This window comes from Taudactylus pleione, unplaced genomic scaffold (assembly GCF_031769625.1).
Source record: "Taudactylus pleione unplaced genomic scaffold, aTauple2 ptg000073l, whole genome shotgun sequence".
NCBI lineage: Eukaryota > Metazoa > Chordata > Amphibia > Anura > Myobatrachidae > Taudactylus > Taudactylus pleione.
The window spans coordinates 952,112-975,816 of record NW_028284475.1 but is presented as its reverse complement, the minus strand read 5'-3'; the positions used below and the strand labels follow the sequence as shown (position 1 = coordinate 975,816).

The following is a 23,705-nucleotide window of genomic DNA, read 5'->3' as shown; positions in this document are numbered from 1 at the left end:
CATAGTAACATCACTCTCTCCCTCCACCCTCACTGCACGTACATAGTAACATCGTTCTCTCCCTCCACCCTCACTGCACGTACATAGTACCATCGCTCTCTCCCTCCACCCTCACTGCACGTACATAGTAACATCGCTCTCTCCCTCCACCCTCACTGCACGTACATAGTAACATCGCTCTCTCAATCCACCCTCACTGCACGTACATAGTAAGTAACATCGCTCTCTCCCTCCTCCCTCACTGCACGTACATAGTAACATCGCTCTCTCCCTCCACCCTCACTGCACGTACATAGTAACATCACTCTCTCCCTCCACCCTCACTGCTAACATCGTTCTCTCCCTCCACCCTCACTGCACGTACATAGTACCATCGCTCTCTCCCTCCACCCTCACTGCACGTACATAGTAACATCGCTCTCTCCCTCCACCCTCACTGCACGTACATAGTAACATCGCTCTCTCCCTCCACCCTCACTGCACGTACATAGTAAGTAACATCGCTCTCTCCCTCCACCCTCACTGCACGTACATAGTAACATCGCTCTCCCTCCACCCTCACTGCACGTACATAGTAAGTAACATCGCTCTCTCCCTCCACCCTCACTGCACGTACATAGTAAGTAACATCGCTCTCTCCCTCCACCCTCACTGCACGTACATAGTAACATCGCTCTCCCTCCACCCTCACTGCACGTACATAGTAAGTAACATCGCTCTCTCCCTCCTCCCTCACTGCACGTACATAGTAACATCGCTCTCTCCCTCCACCCTCACTGCACGTACATAGTAACATCGCTCTCTCCCTCCACCCTCACTGCACGTACATAGTAACATCACTCTCTCCCTCCACCCTCACTGCACGTACATAGTAACATCGCTCTCTCCCTCCACCCTCACTGCACGTACATAGTAACATCGCTCTCTCCCTCCACCCTCACTGCACGTACATAGTAACATCGCTCTCTCCCTCCACCCTCACTGCACGTACATAGTAACATCACTCTCTTCCTCCACCCTCACTGCACGTACATAGTAAGTAACATCGCTCTCTCCCTCCACCCTCACTGCACGTACATAGTAACATCGCTCTCCCTCCACCCTCACTGCACGTACATAGTAAGTAACATCGCTCTCTCCCTCCACCCTCACTGCACGTACATAGTAACATCGCTCTCCCTCCACCCTCACTGCACGTACATAGTAAGTAACATCGCTCTCTCCCTCCACCCTCACTGCACGTACATAGTAACATCGCTCTCCCTCCACCCTCACTGCACGTACATAGTAAGTAACATCACTCACTCCACCCGCACTGCACGTACATAGTAAGTAACATCGCTCTCTCCCTCCACCCTCACTGCACGTACAAAGTAACATCGCTCTCTCCCTCCACCCTCACTGCACGTACATAGTAACATCGCTCTCTCCCTCCACCCTCACTGCACGTACATAGTAAGTAACATCGCTCTCTCCCTCCACCCTCACTGCACGTACATAGTAACATCGCTCTCTCCCTCCACCCTCACTGCACGTACATAGTAACATCGCTCTCTCCCTCCACCCTCACTGCACGTACATAGTAACATCGCTCTCTCCCTCCACCCTCACTGCACGTACATAGTAAGTAACATCGCTCTCTCCCTCCTCCCTCACTGCACGTACATAGTAACATCGCTCTCTCCCTCCACCCTCACTGCACGTACATAGTAACATCGCTCTCTCCCTCCGCCCTCACTGCATGTACATAGTAACATCGCTCTCTCCCTCCACCCTCACTGCACGTACATAGTAAGTAACATCGCTCTCTCCCTCCACCCTCACTGCACGTACATAGTAAGTAACATCGCTCTCTCCCTCCACCCTCACCGCACGTACATAGTAAGTAACATCGCTCTCTCCCTCCACCCTCACTGCACGTACATAGTAACATCGCTCTCTCCCTCCACCCTCACTGCACGTACATAGTAAGTAACATCGCTCTCTCCCTCCACCCTCACTGCACGTACATAGTAACATCGCTCTCTCCCTCCACCCGCACTGCACGTACATAGTAAGTAACATCGCTCTCTCCCTCCACCCTCACTGCACGTACATAGTAACATCGCTCTCTCCCTCCACCCTCACTGCACGTACATAGTAAGTAACATCGCTCTCTCCCTCCACCCTCACTGCACGTACATAGTAAGTAACATCGCTCTCTCCCTCCACCCTCGCTGCACGTACATAGTAAGTAACATTGTTCTCTCCCTCCACCTTCACTGCACGTACATAGTAACATCGCTCTCTCCCTCCACCCTCAATGGACGTACATAGTAAGTAACATCGCTCTCTCCCTCCACCCTCACTGCACGTACATAGTAAGTGACATCGCTCTCTCCCTCCACCCTCATTGCACGTACATAGTAAGTAACATCGCTCTCTCCCTCCACCCTCACTGCACGTACATAGTAACATCGCTCTCTCCCTCCACCCTCACTGCACGTACATAGTAACATCGCTCTCTCCCTCCACCCTCACTGCACGTACATAGTAACATCGCTCTCTCAATCCACCCTCACTGCACGTACATAGTAAGTAACATCGCTCTCTCCCTCCTCCCTCACTGCACGTACATAGTAAGTAACATCGCTCTCTCCCTCCACCCTCACTGCACGTACATAGTAACATCGCTCTCTCCCTCCACCCTCACTGCACGTACATAGTAACATCACTCTCTCCCTCCACCCTCACTGCACGTACATAGTAACATCGTTCTCTCCCTCCACCCTCACTGCACGTACATAGTACCATCGCTCTCTCCCTCCACCCTCACTGCACGTACATAGTAACATCGCTCTCTCCCTCCACCCTCACTGCACGTACATAGTAACATCGCTCTCTCAATCCACCCTCACTGCACGTACATAGTAAGTAACATCGCTCTCTCCCTCCTCCCTCACTGCACGTACATAGTAACATCGCTCTCTCCCTCCACCCTCACTGCACGTACATAGTAACATCACTCTCTCCCTCCACCCTCACTGCTAACATCGTTCTCTCCCTCCACCCTCACTGCACGTACATAGTACCATCGCTCTCTCCCTCCACCCTCACTGCACGTACATAGTAACATCGCTCTCTCCCTCCACCCTCACTGCACGTACATAGTAACATCGCTCTCTCCCTCCACCCTCACTGCACGTACATAGTAAGTAACATCGCTCTCTCCCTCCACCCTCACTGCACGTACATAGTAACATCGCTCTCCCTCCACCCTCACTGCACGTACATAGTAAGTAACATCGCTCTCTCCCTCCACCCTCACTGCACGTACATAGTAAGTAACATCGCTCTCTCCCTCCACCCTCACTGCACGTACATAGTAACATCGCTCTCCCTCCACCCTCACTGCACGTACATAGTAAGTAACATCGCTCTCTCCCTCCTCCCTCACTGCACGTACATAGTAACATCGCTCTCTCCCTCCACCCTCACTGCACGTACATAGTAACATCGCTCTCTCCCTCCACCCTCACTGCACGTACATAGTAACATCACTCTCTCCCTCCACCCTCACTGCACGTACATAGTAACATCGCTCTCTCCCTCCACCCTCACTGCACGTACATAGTAACATCGCTCTCTCCCTCCACCCTCACTGCACGTACATAGTAACATCGCTCTCTCCCTCCACCCTCACTGCACGTACATAGTAACATCACTCTCTTCCTCCACCCTCACTGCACGTACATAGTAAGTAACATCGCTCTCTCCCTCCACCCTCACTGCACGTACATAGTAACATCGCTCTCCCTCCACCCTCACTGCACGTACATAGTAAGTAACATCGCTCTCTCCCTCCACCCTCACTGCACGTACATAGTAACATCGCTCTCCCTCCACCCTCACTGCACGTACATAGTAAGTAACATCGCTCTCTCCCTCCACCCTCACTGCACGTACATAGTAACATCGCTCTCCCTCCACCCTCACTGCACGTACATAGTAAGTAACATCACTCACTCCACCCGCACTGCACGTACATAGTAAGTAACATCGCTCTCTCCCTCCACCCTCACTGCACGTACAAAGTAACATCGCTCTCTCCCTCCACCCTCACTGCACGTACATAGTAACATCGCTCTCTCCCTCCACCCTCACTGCACGTACATAGTAAGTAACATCGCTCTCTCCCTCCACCCTCACTGCACGTACATAGTAACATCGCTCTCTCCCTCCACCCTCACTGCACGTACATAGTAACATCGCTCTCTCCCTCCACCCTCACTGCACGTACATAGTAACATCGCTCTCTCCCTCCACCCTCACTGCACGTACATAGTAAGTAACATCGCTCTCTCCCTCCTCCCTCACTGCACGTACATAGTAACATCGCTCTCTCCCTCCACCCTCACTGCACGTACATAGTAACATCGCTCTCTCCCTCCGCCCTCACTGCATGTACATAGTAACATCGCTCTCTCCCTCCACCCTCACTGCACGTACATAGTAAGTAACATCGCTCTCTCCCTCCACCCTCACTGCACGTACATAGTAAGTAACATCGCTCTCTCCCTCCACCCTCACCGCACGTACATAGTAAGTAACATCGCTCTCTCCCTCCACCCTCACTGCACGTACATAGTAACATCGCTCTCTCCCTCCACCCTCACTGCACGTACATAGTAAGTAACATCGCTCTCTCCCTCCACCCTCACTGCACGTACATAGTAACATCGCTCTCTCCCTCCACCCGCACTGCACGTACATAGTAAGTAACATCGCTCTCTCCCTCCACCCTCACTGCACGTACATAGTAACATCGCTCTCTCCCTCCACCCTCACTGCACGTACATAGTAAGTAACATCGCTCTCTCCCTCCACCCTCACTGCACGTACATAGTAAGTAACATCGCTCTCTCCCTCCACCCTCGCTGCACGTACATAGTAAGTAACATTGTTCTCTCCCTCCACCTTCACTGCACGTACATAGTAACATCGCTCTCTCCCTCCACCCTCAATGGACGTACATAGTAAGTAACATCGCTCTCTCCCTCCACCCTCACTGCACGTACATAGTAACATCGCTCTCTCCCTCCACCCTCACTGCACGTACATAGTAAGTAACATCGCTCTCTCCCTCCACCCTCACTGCACGTACATGGTAACATCGCTCTCTCCCTCCACCCTCACTGCACGTACATAGTAAGTAACATTGCTCTCTCCCTCCACCTGCACGTACATAGTAAGTAACATCGCTCTCTCCCTCCACCCTCACTGCATGTACATAGTAAGTAACATCGCTCTCTCCCTCCACCCTCACTGCACATACATAGTAACATCGCTCTCTCCCTCCACCCTCACTGCACGTACATAGTAAGTAACATCGCTCTCTCCCTCCACCCTCACTGCACGTATATAGTAACATCGCTCTCTCCCTCCACCCTCATTGCACGTACATAGTAACATCGCTCTCTCCCTCCACCCTAACTGCACGTACATAGTAAGTAACATCGCTCTCTCCCTCCACCCTCACTGCACGTACATAGTAAGTAACATCGCTCTCTCCCTCCACCCTCACTGCACGTACATAGTAAGTAACATCGCTCTCTCCCTCCACCCGCACTGCACGTACATAGTAAGTAACATCGCTCTCTTCCTCCGCCCTCACTGCACGTACATAGTAAGTAACATCGCTCTCTCCCTCCGCCCTCGCTGCACGTACATAGTAAGTAACATCGTTCTCTCCCTCCACCTTCACAGCACGTACATAGTAACATCGCTCTCTCCCTCCACCCTCACTGCACGTACATAGTAAGTAACATCGCTCTCTCCCTCCACCCTCACTGCACGTACATAGTAAGTAACATCGCTCTCTCCCTCCACCTGCACGTACATTGTATGTAACATCGCTCTCTCCCTCCACCTGCACTGCATGTACATAGTAAGTAACATTGCTCTCTCCTTCCACCCTCACTGCACGTACATATTAAGTAACATGGCTCTCTCCTTCCAGTGTAGTTGTAATATAGGAGACTATGGGGTAATATAGAAGAGTATAGGGGTAATATAAGGATATAAAGGAGAGTATGGTGGTATTATAGGTGAATAGGGTGGTAGTGATCGGGAGTATGGCAGTAATATAGGTAAGTATCGTCTGAATATAGTGCTAATATATTGGAGTATAGGGGTAACAGGATGGCAGTAATATAGGAGAATATGGGGAGTATAGCGATAGTTTAGTGTACTGGTAATATAGGGGACTATAGTGATAATATCGGGATATATAGTGGTAGTATAGGTGAGATTAGTGGTAATACTTGGGCATATAGTGCTAATATAGGACACTATAGCGGTAATACAGGTAAGAATACTGGTAGTATAGGGGAGTTCTGTTAATATTATTGGGGACTATGGTGGTAGGTATCCCGTATAGGGGACTATAGTGAGAATATAGGGCTGTATACTAGTAGTTTAGGGGACTATATAATGATTATATAGGGCAGTATACTTGTAGTTTAGGGGACTATAGTGATAGTAAAGGGCAGTATACTAGTAGTTTAGGGGACTATAGTGATGATAATATATGGCAGTATACTTGTAGTTTAGGGGACTATAGTGATAATATATGGCAGTATACTAGTAGTTTAGGAGACTATAGTGATGATAATATAGGGCAGTATACTAGTAGTTTAGGGGACTATAGTGATGATAATATAGGGCAGTATACTAGTAGTTTAGGGGACTATAGTAATAATATAGGGCAGTATACTAGTAGTTTAGGGGACTATAGTGATAATATATGGAGTATACTAGTAGTTTAGGGGACTATAGTGATAATATATGGAGTATACTAGTAGTTTAGGGGACTATATAGTGATAATATAGGGCAGTATACTAGTAGTTTAGGGGACTATAGTGATAATATAGGGCTGTATACTAGTAGTTTAGGAGACTATAGTGATGATAATATAGGGCAGTATACTAGTAGTTTAGGGGACTATAGTGATGATAATATAGGGCAGTATACTAGTAGTTTAGGGGACTATAGTGATAATATATGGAGTATACTAGTAGTTTAGGGGACTATAGTGATAATATATGGAGTATACTAGTAGTTTAGGGGACTATATAGTGATAATATAGGGCAGTATACTAGTAGTTTAGGGGACTATAGTGATAGTAAAGGGCAGTATACTAGTAGTTTAGGGGACTATAGTGATAATATAGGGCAGTATACTAGTAGTTTAGGGGACTATAGTGATAATATAGGGCAGTATACTAGTAGTTTAGGGGACTATAGTGATAATATATGGCAGTATACTAGTAGTTTAGGGGACTATAGTGATAATATAGGGCAGTATACTAGTAGTTTAGGGGACTATAGTGATAGTAAAGGGCAGTATACTAGTAGTTTAGGGGACTATAGTGATAGTAAAGGGCAGTATACTAGTAGTTTAGGGGACTATAGTGATAATATAGGGCAGTATACTAGTAGTTTAGGGGACTATAGTGATAGTAAAGGGCAGTATACTAGTAGTTTAGGGGACTATAGTGATAATATAGGGCAGTATACTAGTAGTTTAGGGGACTATAGTGATATAAAGGGCAGTATACTAGTAGTTTAGGGGACTATAGTGATATAAAGGGCAGTATACTAGTAGTTTAGGGGACTATAGTGATAATATATGGCAGTATACTAGTAGTTTAGGGGACTATAGTGATAATATAGGGCTGTATACTAGTAGTTTAGGAGACTATAGTGATGATAATATAGGGCAGTATACTAGTAGTTTAGGGGACTATAGTGATGATAATAAAGGGCAGTATACTAGTAGTTTAGGGGACTATAGTGATAATATATGGAGTATACTAGTAGTTTAGGGGACTATAGTGATAATATATGGAGTATACTAGTAGTTTAGGGGACTATATAGTGATAATATAGGGCAGTATACTAGTAGTTTAGGGGACTATAGTGATAGTAAAGGGCAGTATACTAGTAGTTTAGGGGACTATAGTGATAATATAGGGCTGTATACTAGTAGTTTAGGGGACTATAGTGATAATATAGGGCAGTATACTAGTAGTTTAGGGGACTATAGTGATAATATATGGCAGTATACTAGTAGTTTAGGGGACTATAGTGATAATATAGGGCAGTATACTAGTAGTTTAGGGGACTATAGTGATAGTAAAGGGCAGTATACTAGTAGTTTAGGGGACTATAGTGATTGTAAAGGGCAGTATACTAGTAGTTTAGGGGACTATAGTGATAATATAGGGCAGTATACTAGTAGTTTAGGGGACTATAGTGATAGTAAAGGGCAGTATACTAGTAGTTTAGGGGACTATAGTGATAATATAGGGCAGTATACTAGTAGTTTAGGGGACTATAGTGATATAAAGGGCAGTATACTAGTAGTTTAGGGGACTATAGTGATATAAAGGGCAGTATACTAGTAGTTTAGGGGACTATAGTGATAATATATGGCAGTATACTAGTAGTTTAGGAGACTATAGTGATAATATATGGAGTATACTAGTAGTTTAGGGGACTATAGTGATATAAAGGGCAGTATACTAGTAGTTTAGGAGACTATAGTGATATAAAGGGCAGTATACTAGTAGTTTAGGGGACTATAGTGATAATATAAGGGATTATAGTGGTAGTATAGGGGACTATTGTGGAAATATATAGGCGGGTTTACTGGTAGTAATAGTAACAGTGATTATATAAGGTATTATAGCGGTAGTATTAGGGCACTATAGTGATAATATAAGGGATTATATTGGTAGTACAGGGGACTATTGTGGAAATATATAGGCGGGTTTACTGGTAGTGTAGGGGACTATAGTGATTATATAAGGGAGTATATATTGGTAGTATATACGGTACTATTTTGATATAAGGGAGTATAGCAGTATTATAGGGGGCTATAGTGATTATATAAGGTATTATAGCGGTAGTATAGGGGACTATAGTGATAATATATGTTACTATAGTGATATAAGGGAGTATAGTTGTAGCATAGAAGACTATTGTGGAGCTTATAGGGTAGTATAGGGGACTGTAGTGATAATATAGTGATATAAGCTAGTATAGGGGACTATAGTGATAATATATGATACTATAGTGATATAAAGGAGTATAGCAGTAGTATAGGGGACTATAGTGACAATATAGGGGTTTATATTGGTAGTATAGAGGACTATTTTGAAAATATAGGGGAGCATACTGGTAGAATAGGGGACTGTACTGGTATAGAGAAGTATACTGGTAGTATAGAGGAGTATACTGGTAGTGTAGGGGAGTATACTGGTAGTATAGGGTAGTGTACTGGTATAAAGGAGTATACTGGTAATATTTCTATGAGGTAGTTTCTGATTTCTGGTTGTTTTCATCTCAATTATTCAGGATTTAAACACATTTTCGTTGCCGACCAACAACCTGAATGAAACGGTCGTCACTGACGGGAAAGGTCGCTCCCCTTTTGACCCTCAGCATAAACGCACCTCGGTCGTTGCCGGTGAGTACACAAGGAACCACAACCAAGAAGCGATATTGCAGAGTTAAAGGCTACGTGTGCAGGCCTGCCAGGGATAGAAAGGGTTATGTGCTAAGATTTCTCAGCATAGAACAGACGGGTGGGACAGACAGGTTGGTGCAGTTAGATTTGCCCTGGGCAACATACCATCTCCTCTCTTGCCAGTCAAGTAGAAATACCAATTTTTTAAGTAATCAGGGGCTTCCTGCGAGATCATATACATCATATATACACTGAAGCTTTCCGGGAGCAGAGGTGCAAAATAAACCTTTATATCATTATTACATGGTTAGCGTCTGAACATTTTGGAGAATGACCCTCCTGTTCCTGCAATATCAGCCATAGGGAGTCAGTAGATGTGACGTTTAAAGCTTCTACACAGTGAAGTAGCTTTATTGTGTCCAATCACTAGGAACCAGTGACATCACTAAGAGTGCAGCCTATCCAGTCACTAGGTGTCAGTGACATCACTGAGAGTGCAGCTTTTCTAGTCACTAGGAACCAGTGACATCACTGAGAGTGCAATCTATCCAGTCACTAGGAACCAGTGACATCACTGAGAGTGCAGCCTTTCCAGGCACTAGGAACCAGTGACATCCCTGAGAGTGCTGCCTATCCAGCCACTAGGTGTCAGTGACATCACTGAGAGTGCAGTCTATCCAGTCACTAGGTGTCAGTGACATCACTGAGAGTGCAGTCTATCCAGCCACTAGGTGTCAGTGACATCACTGATAATGCTGCCTATCCAGTCACTAGGAACCAGTGACATTATTGAGAGTGCAGCCTTTCCAGGCACTAGGAACCAGTGACATCACTGAGAATGCTGCCTATCCAGCCACTAGGTGTCAGTGACATCACTGAGAGTGCAGCCTTTCCAGTCACTAGGAACCAGTGACATCACTAAGAGTGCAGCCTATCCAGTCACTAGGTGTCAGTGACATCACTTAGAGTGCAGCCTATCCAGTCACTAGGTGTCAGTGACATCACAGAGTGCAGCCTATCCTGTCACTAGGAACCAGTGACATCACTAAGAGTGCAGCCTTTCCAGTCACTAGGAACCCGTGACAACACTGAGAATGCAGCCTATGTAGTCACTAAAAACCTGTGACATCACTGAGAATGCAGCCTATCCAGTCACTAGGAACCTGTGACATCACTGAGAATGCAGCCTATCCAGTCACTAGGAACCCGTGACATCACTAAGGCATGATGCTGTTTGATAGGTTATATCAATAATATTCAGCCTATTGGTGGAACCTGGGTGGTTTCAATAGAGTAACAGTGGAATGTGAAATGAAAGTTAGTCCACACAGAGGGTCTCATTCAGACCCGGTCGCAAGCGCTGATGCGCTTGCAACCGGGTCGATGGTTAGCCCTGCGCATGCGCAGCGCCCGCACTGCGCATGCGCAAGCCCCGGAGCGAGAGAGAAACTCTCTCGCTCCGGAGCTCTCTACAAAAGGGGCGGCTGTCGATGGTGATCGACAGCTCGCCCCGTCTTGTAGGCGGGCCAGGGGGGTGGCTTCCAAAACGGAACGCCTACCATTTTGTGGGCGGGCGGCTGCACTGACATCATCAGTGATGTCAGTGGGGAGTTTCCTGCTCGATCAGAGCAGGAAGCTCCCTGGGGCTTGCGGTTGCCGAGACTCAACCTTAGGGTCTCGTCGCAAGCCCCGATGGTCGCAATGGTGTTCACCATCGCGACCATCAACCTGGTCGGTCGCTAAGCTGTGGGTGGTAACCCACAGCTTAGCTAGCGACCAGGAGGCCGCACTAAAAAAAGGAAGCGGTCGCCCTCATTCAGAGAGAGCGATCGCTTCTTGCGACCGCCTCTGAATGAGGGCCAGAGTCCTTTACCAGGCTTGCAGGTTTATTGGTAACACAGAGGGTTAACTGCATTAACAGCGGTATAAACTGTGATGCAGGGTAACATCAGTGGCCACTGGGGATGCCTGTAACAAGAGTTATTGCAAGTAAAACAAGTCTCACCTAGAGGGGCTAAGTACTGAACATGTGTGCAGTACTGTGACTTTCTACACAGTGGCGTGTGCCCGGTCTCACATGCCCAGTGATATTTTCCTGTTGCGGTCACTGCGCACAGGGGAGGAGACAGCTCAGGAGCGTTCTACCCTCTAACAAAAACCCAGCAAGTAGGCATGTCAGCTTTCTGGGTGTGATTAAGTCATTATATCTTGCACGCAATTAGTGAGTTATTGGAAATCACCGGTTACAGGAAGTGATTATGTAAACCTGTCTCTCTTCCAGGAACCTTTACCAACTTCTAATGATCTTCCTTGTTTTATTGCAGAAGGGGAGCTGTACACTGGAACCAGTTACAATTTCTTGGGCAATGACCCCGTCATCCTCAGGACCCTTGGCAACAAAACTGCTCTGAAGACGGAAGCGTCCCTGGGCTGGTTGCATTGTAAGCTCTTGACTATTACTTCTCATAAACCTCCGTATAAATGTACAAGGTCCTGTGACTTAGGATGTGAGTGTGTATTATGTCTGGGGCGTCTGGGTTGTGGTGGCAGCAGTATAAACCCGCCGCCAGCACGTCCTCTGAGTGAATGGCGATTTTGGTCAGCCTGCTGCGTGGGCCTCTGAGCATGTTTGATGGGAACTCATCGCGGTAGTGAAATACGCTTGGAGACGCTGTTGTAGTCGGCTGCTGCGGTCATCCCGAGACCACCCACCAACATACGAAATAATACTCGGGTACTTCAGAACTTAGGGCCAACCTCTGGCTAGCCAAGCATGCTAGTAGTTGTAGTTCCACAGACAGCCGGAAAGCCATAGCCTGCCCGCCAATGATTTTGCTAAATGTGAGATGTACTATTGTCAGTGGGAAGCGATGTAGAAGTCGCGTCACCTGTCACTAACTCGCGCTCTCTCTCTCTTTGTCGCAGCTGACGCCTCGTTTGTAGGGTCGTTCTACGTTCCGGGCTCGGAGTCGGATGGGAAGGTCTATTTCTTCTTTGAGGAGACTGCAAAAGAGTTTGATTTCTTTGACAAGTTGACGGTGTCCCGAGTTGCTAGGGTTTGCAAGGTGCGTCCCCCCACCGTGACCAGTCATTTCCACAGACAGAAATCCTGAAAACATGACCTGTTGGGGTAGCTGAGGATCGGAGTTGAAAACCCCTGTATTAGAATGATTTTATTATTTTTACAAGTTCATTATACGGTATTCATAAATACAGCATGTACAGTATATTAAGGGGCCCCGCATTAGTGAGACATGAGCGGGCCCCTAGCATCTCGTTATGCTGCAGATGTGCTGTGACATGTAGGAAGCCGGTGACCTCGATATCGCAGGAAGGTGACGCAGCCCCGGGGACCGTTGGAGGAAGAGGCTTCTCCGCCATGTATACCTGTCCAGTCATCCAGGGGGAAGTGTAACCTCTCCGTGTCACTTTCTTCCAGAACGACGTCGGAGGGGACAAGGTCCTACAGAGGAAGTGGACGACGTTCCTGAAAGCCCAGCTGGTCTGCTCCCATAGCAACAATTTTCCCTTTAACGTCCTGCGCCATGTGGCCTTGCTTTATCCGCAGGACCCCCAGGACAGCACTTTCTATGGGGTGTTCAGCTCTCAGTGGTGAGTGCGACGGGCGGACCCTCAGTAACTGGAAGCGTCACCTGGCACCGTTATTATGTGCGATCACATCGTATTATGCTGTCTTACCATGAAGATATGAACGGTATTCCTGTGTGACTACACATCCCAGCATGCCTTGCCACAGTCTTGCTATTAGGACATGCTAAAACTGTGGCAGAGCAGGCTGGGATATGTAGTTCCACAGCTGCTGGAGGGCGGCACGTTGAATACCTGCTTGCGAGACATAGTGCACATCACACATTGTGCCACCCTAGCATCCGCTAATGGGAGTACTGACCTTTTTACAATGGAAAGAGAAATGGCAACTTCCCATTACATTTGACTGGTATTAATCTTAATAAAGGTAATGCAGAGGCCCCTGTGATCAGACTGTGATCAGACTGTATGCAGGAGACACAACACATATTCACCAAGATCAATTCTTATGTTAACATGACCGTAATACGCTCTGTGGAGCTATAAATCGCCCTGCAGTCATTAGCGCTGTACAGGTACAAGTGCTCAGAGTACAGAGGACCGGTCACCGCTGCTCCGATCAATAATGATTTGCTGCTCCCACTAATGAGCGGCCAGTACTAGCGGATAATACATGTCTAATCAATGGCTTCTAGGTTCAGGGAGTGGCTTTCCCAGCTGAGTTCAATATAAAGACACCTTAGGCCTACACACGCTCAGTCTCCTATACAGGGCGCACCGTAATGGAAGACACCTTAGATTTTACAATGGCGCGTCTAGACGGCACACGTGGTGCGCACGACTTTACCATCTCCGTGACCTAGATGTGCACCTAGTGGGCGGAGAGTTGGACATCACACAGCCCAACTCCTCCCACCACCACCTATTGCGATTCTGCTCACCGCCATCGGGTAGCAATCTAGGGGCACCTGCACAAAATGCAGAGGACAGATCTGGTTGGACAATTGTATAGTACAGATTCTTAGTTCGCTTGGCGATGACCCTGTAGGTGCAAGTAGGGCCGTCTGCAGCTTTACAAAATTGAGAACCAGGTCTGCCCATGTATTGGAGGATGGGACAGATATCATGGGGTCTTTCTTGTGGTTTAGTGACAGGCTCTTCCGTATACCTAATCTGTGACCTCAGAGCATCATGTGACCTTTACGCTCATCCACTAGACCTGTGACCGTGTTCTCATTCTCCTCCCCCCGCAGGCAGGTGGGTGGTTCCAGCAGCTCCGCCGTCTGCGCCTTCAAACTAAAGGACATTGAGGCGGTTTTCAACGGGAACTACAAGGAGCAGAACAAAGAGAGTTCAAAGTGGACGAGATACACAGGACCCGTGTCCAATCCACGGCCCGGCAGTGTAAGTACTACTACTGCAACTACCCCTCTCATCCGCAATTGCAATAGGCCATTAATGAAGGGTTTATTGGCTGCAGTGCCTCACGTGACCTGCAGTTGGGGTGGCAGTGTTGCAGAGCTAGTCACCATTAGACTGTGGGATATGCCCCGATGTGGCCTTGGAACGCCGTTGCTATACCTCTATTTAAATCATGCATATTCTAGTTTGCCGACCAATAAGGGGCTCCCATAAGTGTGGCTCACGTGCTGCTATATCACCCACATTGCTATGTCAGCCCCCTTAGAATGTTTTTGTCATGAGATCCCACAACTTGGCCAAAGGCAGCGGTTCAGGCATGTACATGTGTGTAACATCTGATCATGTGTAGATGTTGATTGACCACTCTCACCCCCCCCCTCCCCTTTCCTTTGCCCCCCCCCCCCCCCCAGTGCTCCTCTGGAAAATTCTCAGACACCGACCTCAACTTCATGAAAGATCACTTCCTGATGGATGATCAAGTTTCACCCGTCGGCAAGAGCCCCGTGTTGATCAAACAGAGTGTCAGCTATACGCAGATCGCCATAGACTCTGTCCAGGCCTTACGTGGTACCTACACAATGATGTACTTGGGCACAGGTAAGTGTCTCTCTATCCAGTCCCGTACAGTGGTCTTTTCTGCCCTCTGCTGGTCCTTCATGGTTCTGCAGCATGTAGCCAGGAATAATCACAACCATTGTGCCCTTTTCAGACAGGGGCTCTTTGCACAAGGCCGTCCTGGTGAAAGATGGCACAGAATCTCATATCATTGAGGAGCTGGATCTCCTGCCAAATTCAGAGCCAATTGAGACGCTTCAACTGGTACCCAGCAAGGTGAGCTGCCAGGCATTGGGTGGGTCCAGATAGAGAACTGTGCTAATGTAAGCTGTTCCCATAGCTATTGTTCTTTAGTATCAGGTTTTATCTGGCAAGGGTGGCAAGACGAGGCAGTGTGGTGTGCTTGAGTGGGATCACTGACAGGGCGTTGTATAGGAATAAGCAAAATTGCGATATAGCGCAACAATATTCAAAGTTGTCCTGAAATCCAATAGTCAGTTTACACATCACTCGGAATTTTCGGGGTAGCAGCCATCCTTTGGGTGACCCCATTTGTTTTTCAGGAACTTGAATGTGTGATAAAAGAATTAAAAAAAAAAAAGCAACACTGTGGAGAGCAGACTCTGGGTCCTACCTCCCACAGTGCAGGGGACAGAGCCAATCAGATTCTGCTTTCCCTGTGCGGGCAGTATAAGTAGCACGGCCCCACTCTGTGTGAGGGCCCGCTGCAGGCTAAGCCCTGAGCCCAGCAGGCCCGGCAGTAAGTATTAGCAGTGACCCTAACTCTTAGCTTGAACATATAATAGAGTATGTACAGGAGCAGTCGCAGAGCATGGGGCGAGAGGAGCAGTCACAGAGCATGGGGCGAGAGGAGCAGTCACAGAGCATGGGGCGAGAGGAGCAGTCACAGAGCATGGGGCGAGAGGAGCAGTCACAGAGCATGGGGCGAGAGGAGCAGTCACAGAGCATGGGGCGAGAGGAGCAGTCACAGAGCATGGGGCGAGAGGAGCAGTCACAGAGCATGGGGCGAGAGGAGCAGTCACAGAGCATGGGGTGAGAGGAGCAGATTTTGAAGAGATCTTGTAATTTTCTCTCATCTCCAAACCTGCCCCAGAAAATTCAGACTATTGTTAGGACATTCAAGGCACATAAATGCTACAAGGACAGGGGGTGGGGAGTGATATGTATTAACCTGCGAATTGCAGGGATCGTTGATTTCCCCACGAGTCTGGCCGATGTTTTAAAGTAACAATCATTTAAAAGGCAAAACCAGCATGGCCACACTCGCGGAGAAGTCGCCAATGCCCGCAATTCGCAGGTTATTACATTTACCCCAGAGTGACCGTTATCCACATTACCGTTCATTCTGCGATTAGTATGACGGTCTGCACGCTGTTTGCGATTAGTATGACGGTCTGCACGCTGTTTGCGATTAGTATGACGGTCTGCGCACTGTTTGCGATTAGTATGACGGTCTGCACACTGATTGCGATTAGTATGACGGTCTGCACACTGATTGCGATTAGTATGACGGTCTGCACACTGATTGCGATTAGTATGACGGTCTGCACGCTGATTGCGATTAGTATGACGGTCTGCACGCTGATTGCGATTAGTATGACGGTCTGCACACTGATTGCGATTAGTATGACTGTCTGCACGCTGATTGCGATTAGTATGACGGTCTGCGCGCTGATTGCGATTAGTATGACGGTCTGCGCACTGATTGCGATTAGTATGACGGTCTGCACGCTGATTGCGATTAGTATGACGGTCTGCACACTGATTGCGATTAGTATGACGGTCTGCACGCTGATTGCGATTAGTATGACGGTCTGCACGCTGATTGCGATTAGTATGACGGTCTGCACACTGATTGCGATTAGTATGACGGTCTGCGCACTGATTGCGATTAGTATGACGGTCTGCGCACTGTTTGCGATTAGTATGACGGTCTGCGCACTGTTTGCGATTAGTATGACGGTCTGCACACTGATTGCGATTAGTATGACGGTCTGCACGCTGATTGCGATTAGTATGACGGTCTGCCTTCTTACTGTACAGCTCGATATTTATAGTTATAATGTCAGCAGAGGTAGCTGGGAAACAATAAAGCAGCTATTAACATTAGACCTGATTCAAACACAAAGCAGATAGCACTGTACATGGGAAACTGTCAATTGGAATAATTTATTTAAAAGAAAGTCTGCTGACAGGCTTGAAAATAACTCTGGAGAACACCAAATGGGCCCCTATTTATTAATATATGTCAATGACACAGATTTTGTAGTATTAGAGTGGCCAAGCGATCCTATTCGGGAGTGGTAAGGGCATTCTAAGGGGATACAGTATGCACACAACTCAGGCTACTTGGGTGCCTGGGAGGGGGGCATTCTGCTGCTTGGAGAGACACACCCGGCTTAGCTCCAGCTCTGAGCAGACTTTATATTTTGCAACTGTTCAAATATGGAAAAAAAAAAAAAAAAAAAAACACACAGGGATATTATGGGAATCAGTATGAAATGCCGCAGGGTTCCCGGCATTGGAAGCCCGACAGCGCTGGAAATCCCGATCGTCGCTAAGGTAAGTATAAACTAACCTAACCCTCCTTAGGGGTGCCTAACCCTCCCTAGCCTAACCCTAACCCTCCTGGGGGGTGCCTAACCCTAAGTCCCCCCTGGGTGCCCTAAACCTAACCCTCCCCCCCTGTGGCTGTCTGCTCGCGGCGCCCGGCATCCCTTCGATCAGGATGCCAGGCGCCGGTTTCCCGGCGTCGGGGAAATGACAGGCGTCTAGATATAGACGCCGGTCATTTATCCCACGCCGGGAATAAAGCAGTCGGGATTCCGGCAGCCGGCCTCCCGATTGTATACCGTGCAATGATTAGGTGCTCAATCAGGATCCAACACAGCTTTCAGGTAAGTAAATGGAATGGTGGTTTACTTTTCAGCATAAATCGGGTACAACTCCAAATGAACACAAAGTAATAAACGCCTAGCCCCCATTCAGGGCAACTAACTCACATCTTCGCCCCTAACTATCATTGTGCAGCTAATCTGCAAACAGTCTCTCAGCGTCAAAGTCCCAGTCCTGTCTCTGACAGGTATTCTTGCAGGCTCCGGCCTGGCTTTGTCTACCACAGCTGGTTACAGATACAGCCTCACAATCTGCTTCCTGCTCACAGTCTTGCAGTTTTTGAGTTCTCCCTACCTCCTGTAGGTCTGAACCTGGCTTCCTAGCCATCCGTGGCTTCCCAGCCCACACTAGTCTCCAACTGTAGTCCCACCTGGACTGGACACACAGGCCCCATTCTGTCCTGACTACAGAGTCTTGCAGACTTGACTCTATCTCACTACAGCCCCTAGGTGTAGCATAACTTAGTATTTCTACCCTGTGTGGGTGGATCCCTCCAGCCCCACACAGAATCTGCTGCTCACCAGCGCCATCTCTGGTGATACTGCCACTATATATAAATATATATATATATATATATATATATATATATACATATACACATCTCCCTGTTATTTCCACTATATACTCCTCCTCTGTGATATCATATGCTTCTAGCTCCGCCCCTGTAGTTTATTTCACATTATCATATCTCATTTTCTTCTTCTTCTCCTACAGAACATCCTTTACATCGGCTCCAAAGCTGGCATCCTACAGGTGCCCCTGGCTAACTGCAGCGTCTACAGGACCTGTTTTGAGTGTATTCTGGCCAGAGACCCTTACTGCGCCTGGAACTTGCAAAGCCGGGAGTGCCAGAGAACCCCAAAGGATGGTGACTTGTAAGTGGCTGCCATCACGGCACACACGGCAGGGAAGGGGTGTCCCAGCCCCCGCCTCCTGTCCTGCGTGTGAGAGAACGGGGAAGGGAGGCTTGGGAGATAAATGACGTGACACAATTTGGGGTGATAGTCCATCCGTTATTAATAGGAGGCGGAGCTGGCTCTTTCGGGTGTGTATACTGATTGGCGTCTGTTCCCCGCAGAGATCACTGGCTGCAGGACGTAGAGACCGGAAATCCGAATAACACTTGTCTCAGCCCCGCGGCGAAAGGAAGGGCTAACCAACCGAGGCAGGACACGGACAACCCCCCGATGAGAGGTGAGCCAATGAGCGGGCTGCTAGTCATGGCTGAAGGACACAGGTTCTCTAGTTACCACTGGAGAACATTTTATCAATTATAAATATACTGATGACTTATGTCAATCTGAGGTGCTCTGAAGACACCAACAGAAATGTCAGAAAAGCGGCTGCATCTGCCTAGAAGTCTTATTAAGATCCCAGCAGTAACACTTATGTCATTCACTAAGGGTCCGGATCATTTGCTTCTATAATGTGTTGATGCCGGGTACCTTTTGTCTTACTGACCATCTTATTTCTCTCTATTACCAGCTATAAACTACACGGTCTCTTATAACACCATCCTGGAGCTGCAGTGCCCGGAGCTGTCGTCCCTGGCCACCTACAGCTGGAAGAGGCTCGGAAAAGCCACAGAGAAACAGATGGTCACCTCCAAGGAGACCCTGATAGTGATTGTCAGGCGCGATACTCTGGGGCTGTACGAATGCTGGGCCAACGAGAACGGCTTTCAGTACAAGGTGGCTCAGTACTGGGTGAAAGACCCCAGTGGGGTCGATGTCAGCCACAAAGACACCGGCGACAGTAACTCGGGTTCAGAGAATAACTTGTCCTTCAGCAACCACGAGCAGAATTACTACAAACCTTTTGTGGCCGTGACGGTGCTGCTGACGTTGACGCTCTGCGGTGGCTTAATCGTGGCGCTTTACACCTGCCGAGACCGAATCAAAGTAAATAGCAAGATTCAGGGCTGCAGCACCCCGGAAACCGAGAAACTGTCTGTCTCTAAACAGCCGGACAAGACCCCTCTGAATGGTTTATACCAGAATGTCGGCAGCTACGCCAAACCGTGCTGCATACCTATGGGTAGGGCCAATGGGAATATGGACGTGGATAATAACAGCGTGAACCTGACGCCCAACGGGGCGATGGAGGGAGCTTCTGATGTCTAAGCTATGTTGTTAATTCCTGTTGTAAACCATTCTCACCATTCCTGTCCGCTTGCGGTGGCGTTAGCCGGAAGCTGTCCCCGGATACGCCTGTCACTCGGTAGGTTCCACAACCGCTTTGAACTTCACTGTTTCTGGGATGTTACTTAGAATATTTTGGCAGCCTCCAGTACTGTATATAATGGGTTTGCAGCCTTCTACCTCCGTGGCTGATCAAACCCCTTACACTGCCACACCCAGCGGGACCAAATGAAACTTGTTTTTACAATAAGCCACGACGGTTCCAGTAGCCGGAAACTTATCGCCCCGTGGGGACATCCTGTCGCCCTTTTTATAATGTGAACGCCGTTGTAAATAGAGAAAAGACATGATCACTGCCGAACAGGTGGCAGCCGCACTGGTGCTGAGTATGTAAAACCCAGCGCTGGTACCCTCACCATGCAAGCTGGATCTCTGAGTACCCGGGGGTACCCCTCTTCCTGCCACGCTCCACGAGCACACAAGAAGCATTACTGCCAGGCGTGTTGGCCAACTGTCTACATGCGGCAATGATTTGTGCATGTGTACTACATGTGACCAAAGTACAAGTGTGTCTGCGCAGCGTGTCCATGTGTGTGTGTATGTGCGTGTGTGTGTACACGGATCACCCTCCGTGCAGTGTAGAGAGTGTGTGTACTATCGGTGTCCAGGCATGCTCTGCAGTATGCCGATCCCTGAGCGGGGTGTGTTCCACGTCTGTCTCCTGTTGTTGCAGTACCGTATCAGTATTATAGGAGGCGCTGTGTGCATGAAGAGTCGGAGCCAAGTGTGTTTTTGTTTTTTATTATTATTTATAAAAGAATAAATAAACCACTTGTCGGTCTGTTCTGTAGCTCTGCCGGCGCAACCTCCTCGTCGTCCTGATAAATGGACGTGCGAGACGCTCTTATGCTATTGTGCTATTTTATTTTTCTCCCAATATCACTGAATTCAGGCCAAAGACGAAGTTACTGGTTATTACAATGGGGCTGAATTTACCATGTTTAACCCCAAATTGTTTTGTGTTCTGCTTTTAACATAAATGACGTTTTACCTTTTGGGGTTAAACTGGTGGAGAAGTAAATTTAGTAAGTAACCTGATTGTCCCTTTTCTCCCCTGGGCGTAATGGGAGATTATTAGCACATTAATGTAGGGAGCAGGTGTAGGGACTGACTGACAGACAATAAGCATTCATTACATAAACCTGCACTATTTTCTGTAAAAGTATTATTATTATTACTACTATATAAAAGTCCCTTCTCAGTTCTAATATAGGTAAATAGCTATAATACTGGTAATTTTGGAATCGTAGGGGCGCTCCTGCTGAACTCCTACAAATTTACAAACAAAAAGTACCAAGTGAATTCCAGCTAAGTAGTACACTTGGGCCCACTTCATTTAGTATGCAAAATCTTATTTATTATTCAAAAGTTCTCTTTACAGCCCTGTTGGGATCCTTATGGATTAGAAACATATTTAAAACTAAAGATAGAAAGTGTAATAAAAAAAAAATTCTTACAATTTCTATCTTTAGTATTCCACTACAGATACATGCATAAACGCGTAACGCAGGAACCTAATAAGAACTACTGATCCTCAGAGGATCTGCCAATGGCCCCTCCGGGAGTTTTAATTGTGCTATTGCACCACCTGGTGGTTATCTAAGATTACTGCAGACTTTAGCAAATGCCTTCACAAGTGATTTTGATTGTATGTATGTATATGTGTATGTATGTGTATATGTATATATATTTATATATGTGTATGTATGTATATATATATATATATATATATATAATTACTGCTGTCTTAGTGACAGGAAAATAAAATGTGATTGGTCACTGATGTAAACTGCTTTCTATGATTGCAGCCTCTGATCACTAGAGGGCGCTTCAGTAAGCTGTAGGGTCAACCAAAATAAAAAATTATCTTGTACATGTACCCAAGGGCCCATACAAAATGTTCTCTCCTTTTCTGGAGAGATATTAAGCAAGGAAATTATAACAGTCACTTGTGGGCTTTTATTACACACAGTCTCAATACACACAAGTCCTGATCGCAGGGAGCGCCCCCTTCTACCAGGTCTGTCTGCCTAAATCGGGATTGTTGGGAGGTATGCAACTCAACTTTTCACAAAGTATTAAGGGCTAGCAATTCAAGCCCGCAGTGATGTCACCATCCGGTCTGAGATCTAGTCAGTTACATGAGTGATGTCACCGAATCTATGTTCCCGCTAGCCTGAGAAGTCTGTTATTAGATATCAAAATACTTTGGACAACATCAGCCACAAATATCCCGTCCACTTTAGGCGCAGTGCGCTGACATGTCTCCTTGAGGACGCTGTGTATACTCTTATTCATGCAAATGTAAATGTTATAGATGTTTGTTAACAACGGCCGCCTGGCTGAGGCTGCAGGGACAGAGCAATTACACGCTGAGGATAGGATGCAAAATTCTGGATATTAGTCACTTCTGAGGACTGAACAGTGCTGGTCGATGATGTGGTGGCACTGGAATGAAGCGCCAGCTGACGTCACTACCGAGACACCCTGATCCCAGGTACATGGCCGGGATCGGTGTCTGCCAATCCTGGTCCTTACACAACTGTGGTGCTGCAAATCCCGCCCTGCCCACTTCATTACAGAAGAGAGGGGTGCATCAGCCTTGTTTACTCTCCTGGCAGCCGGGGTAACGCCGTACCGTGCAGGAGGCTCCTGGAAATTCTGGTAGTCGGGTATGCAGGAATGGTAATAATACTATCAACAATTTACAGATGACAATTAAAAGGCACCATAAAACTACGTTCTGTCTACAATACTTAGATGATAATCAACAGTAATATATGTATAACGCTATACTTATATACAAACCGGTGTAGAGGGGTGTGGTCAGCAGTGGTACAGATAACGCTATAATTATATAGAATACGGTGTAGTGGGGAGAGGTCAGCAGTGATAGAGATAAACGCTATAATTATATAGAATCCGGTGTAGACGGGTGTGGTCAGCAGTGATACAGATAACGGTATAATTATATAGAATACGGTGTAGAGGGGCGTGGTCAGCAGTGATACAGATAAACGCTATAATTATATAGAATCCGGTGTAGTGGGGCGTGGTCAGCAGTGATACAGATAAACGCTATAATTATATAGAATCCGGTGTAGAGGGGTGTGGTCAGCAGTGATACAGATAATGCTATAATTATATAGAATACGGTGTAGAGGGGTGTGGTCAGCAGTGATACAGATAAACGCTATAATTATATAGAATCCGGTGTAGAGGGGTGTGGTCAGCAGTGATACAGATAATGCTATAATTATATAGAATACAGTGTAGACGGGCGTGGTCAGCAGTGATACAGATAATGCTATAATTATATAGAATCCGGTGTAGTGGGGCGTGGTCAGCAGTGATACAGATAACGCTATAATTATATAGAATCCGGTGTAGAGGGGTGTGGTCAGCAGTGATATAGATAACGCTATAATTATATAGAATCCGGTGTAGTGGGGCGTGGTCTAGTGATAGAGATAAACGCTATAATTATATAGAATACAGTGTAGAGGGGTGTGGTCAGCAGTGATACAGATAATGCTATAATTATATAGAA

General features: G+C 47.2%; 1 protein-coding gene across 8 annotated transcripts in view; it reads left to right on the top strand.

Annotated features, from left to right (window-relative positions):
- Positions 1-21,222, top strand: part of SEMA4A (semaphorin 4A) — a 106,418-nt gene extending 85,196 nt beyond the window's left edge. For all 8 annotated transcript variants that reach the window (XM_088467532.1, XM_088467536.1, XM_088467535.1 and 5 more), the window contains 10 exons: positions 9,401-9,512; positions 11,837-11,953; positions 12,438-12,577; positions 12,952-13,124; positions 14,315-14,465; positions 14,894-15,080; positions 15,193-15,314; positions 18,669-18,829; positions 19,033-19,148; positions 19,440-21,222. In XM_088467532.1, coding sequence (XP_088323658.1) covers positions 9,401-9,512; positions 11,837-11,953; positions 12,438-12,577; positions 12,952-13,124; positions 14,315-14,465; positions 14,894-15,080; positions 15,193-15,314; positions 18,669-18,829; positions 19,033-19,148; positions 19,440-20,077 — 1,917 coding nt within the window. In that variant the 3' untranslated portion in view covers positions 20,078-21,222. The remainder of the gene's footprint in view (positions 1-9,400; positions 9,513-11,836; positions 11,954-12,437; positions 12,578-12,951; positions 13,125-14,314; positions 14,466-14,893; positions 15,081-15,192; positions 15,315-18,668; positions 18,830-19,032; positions 19,149-19,439) is intronic.
- Positions 21,223-23,705: the final 2,483 nt, after the last annotated feature.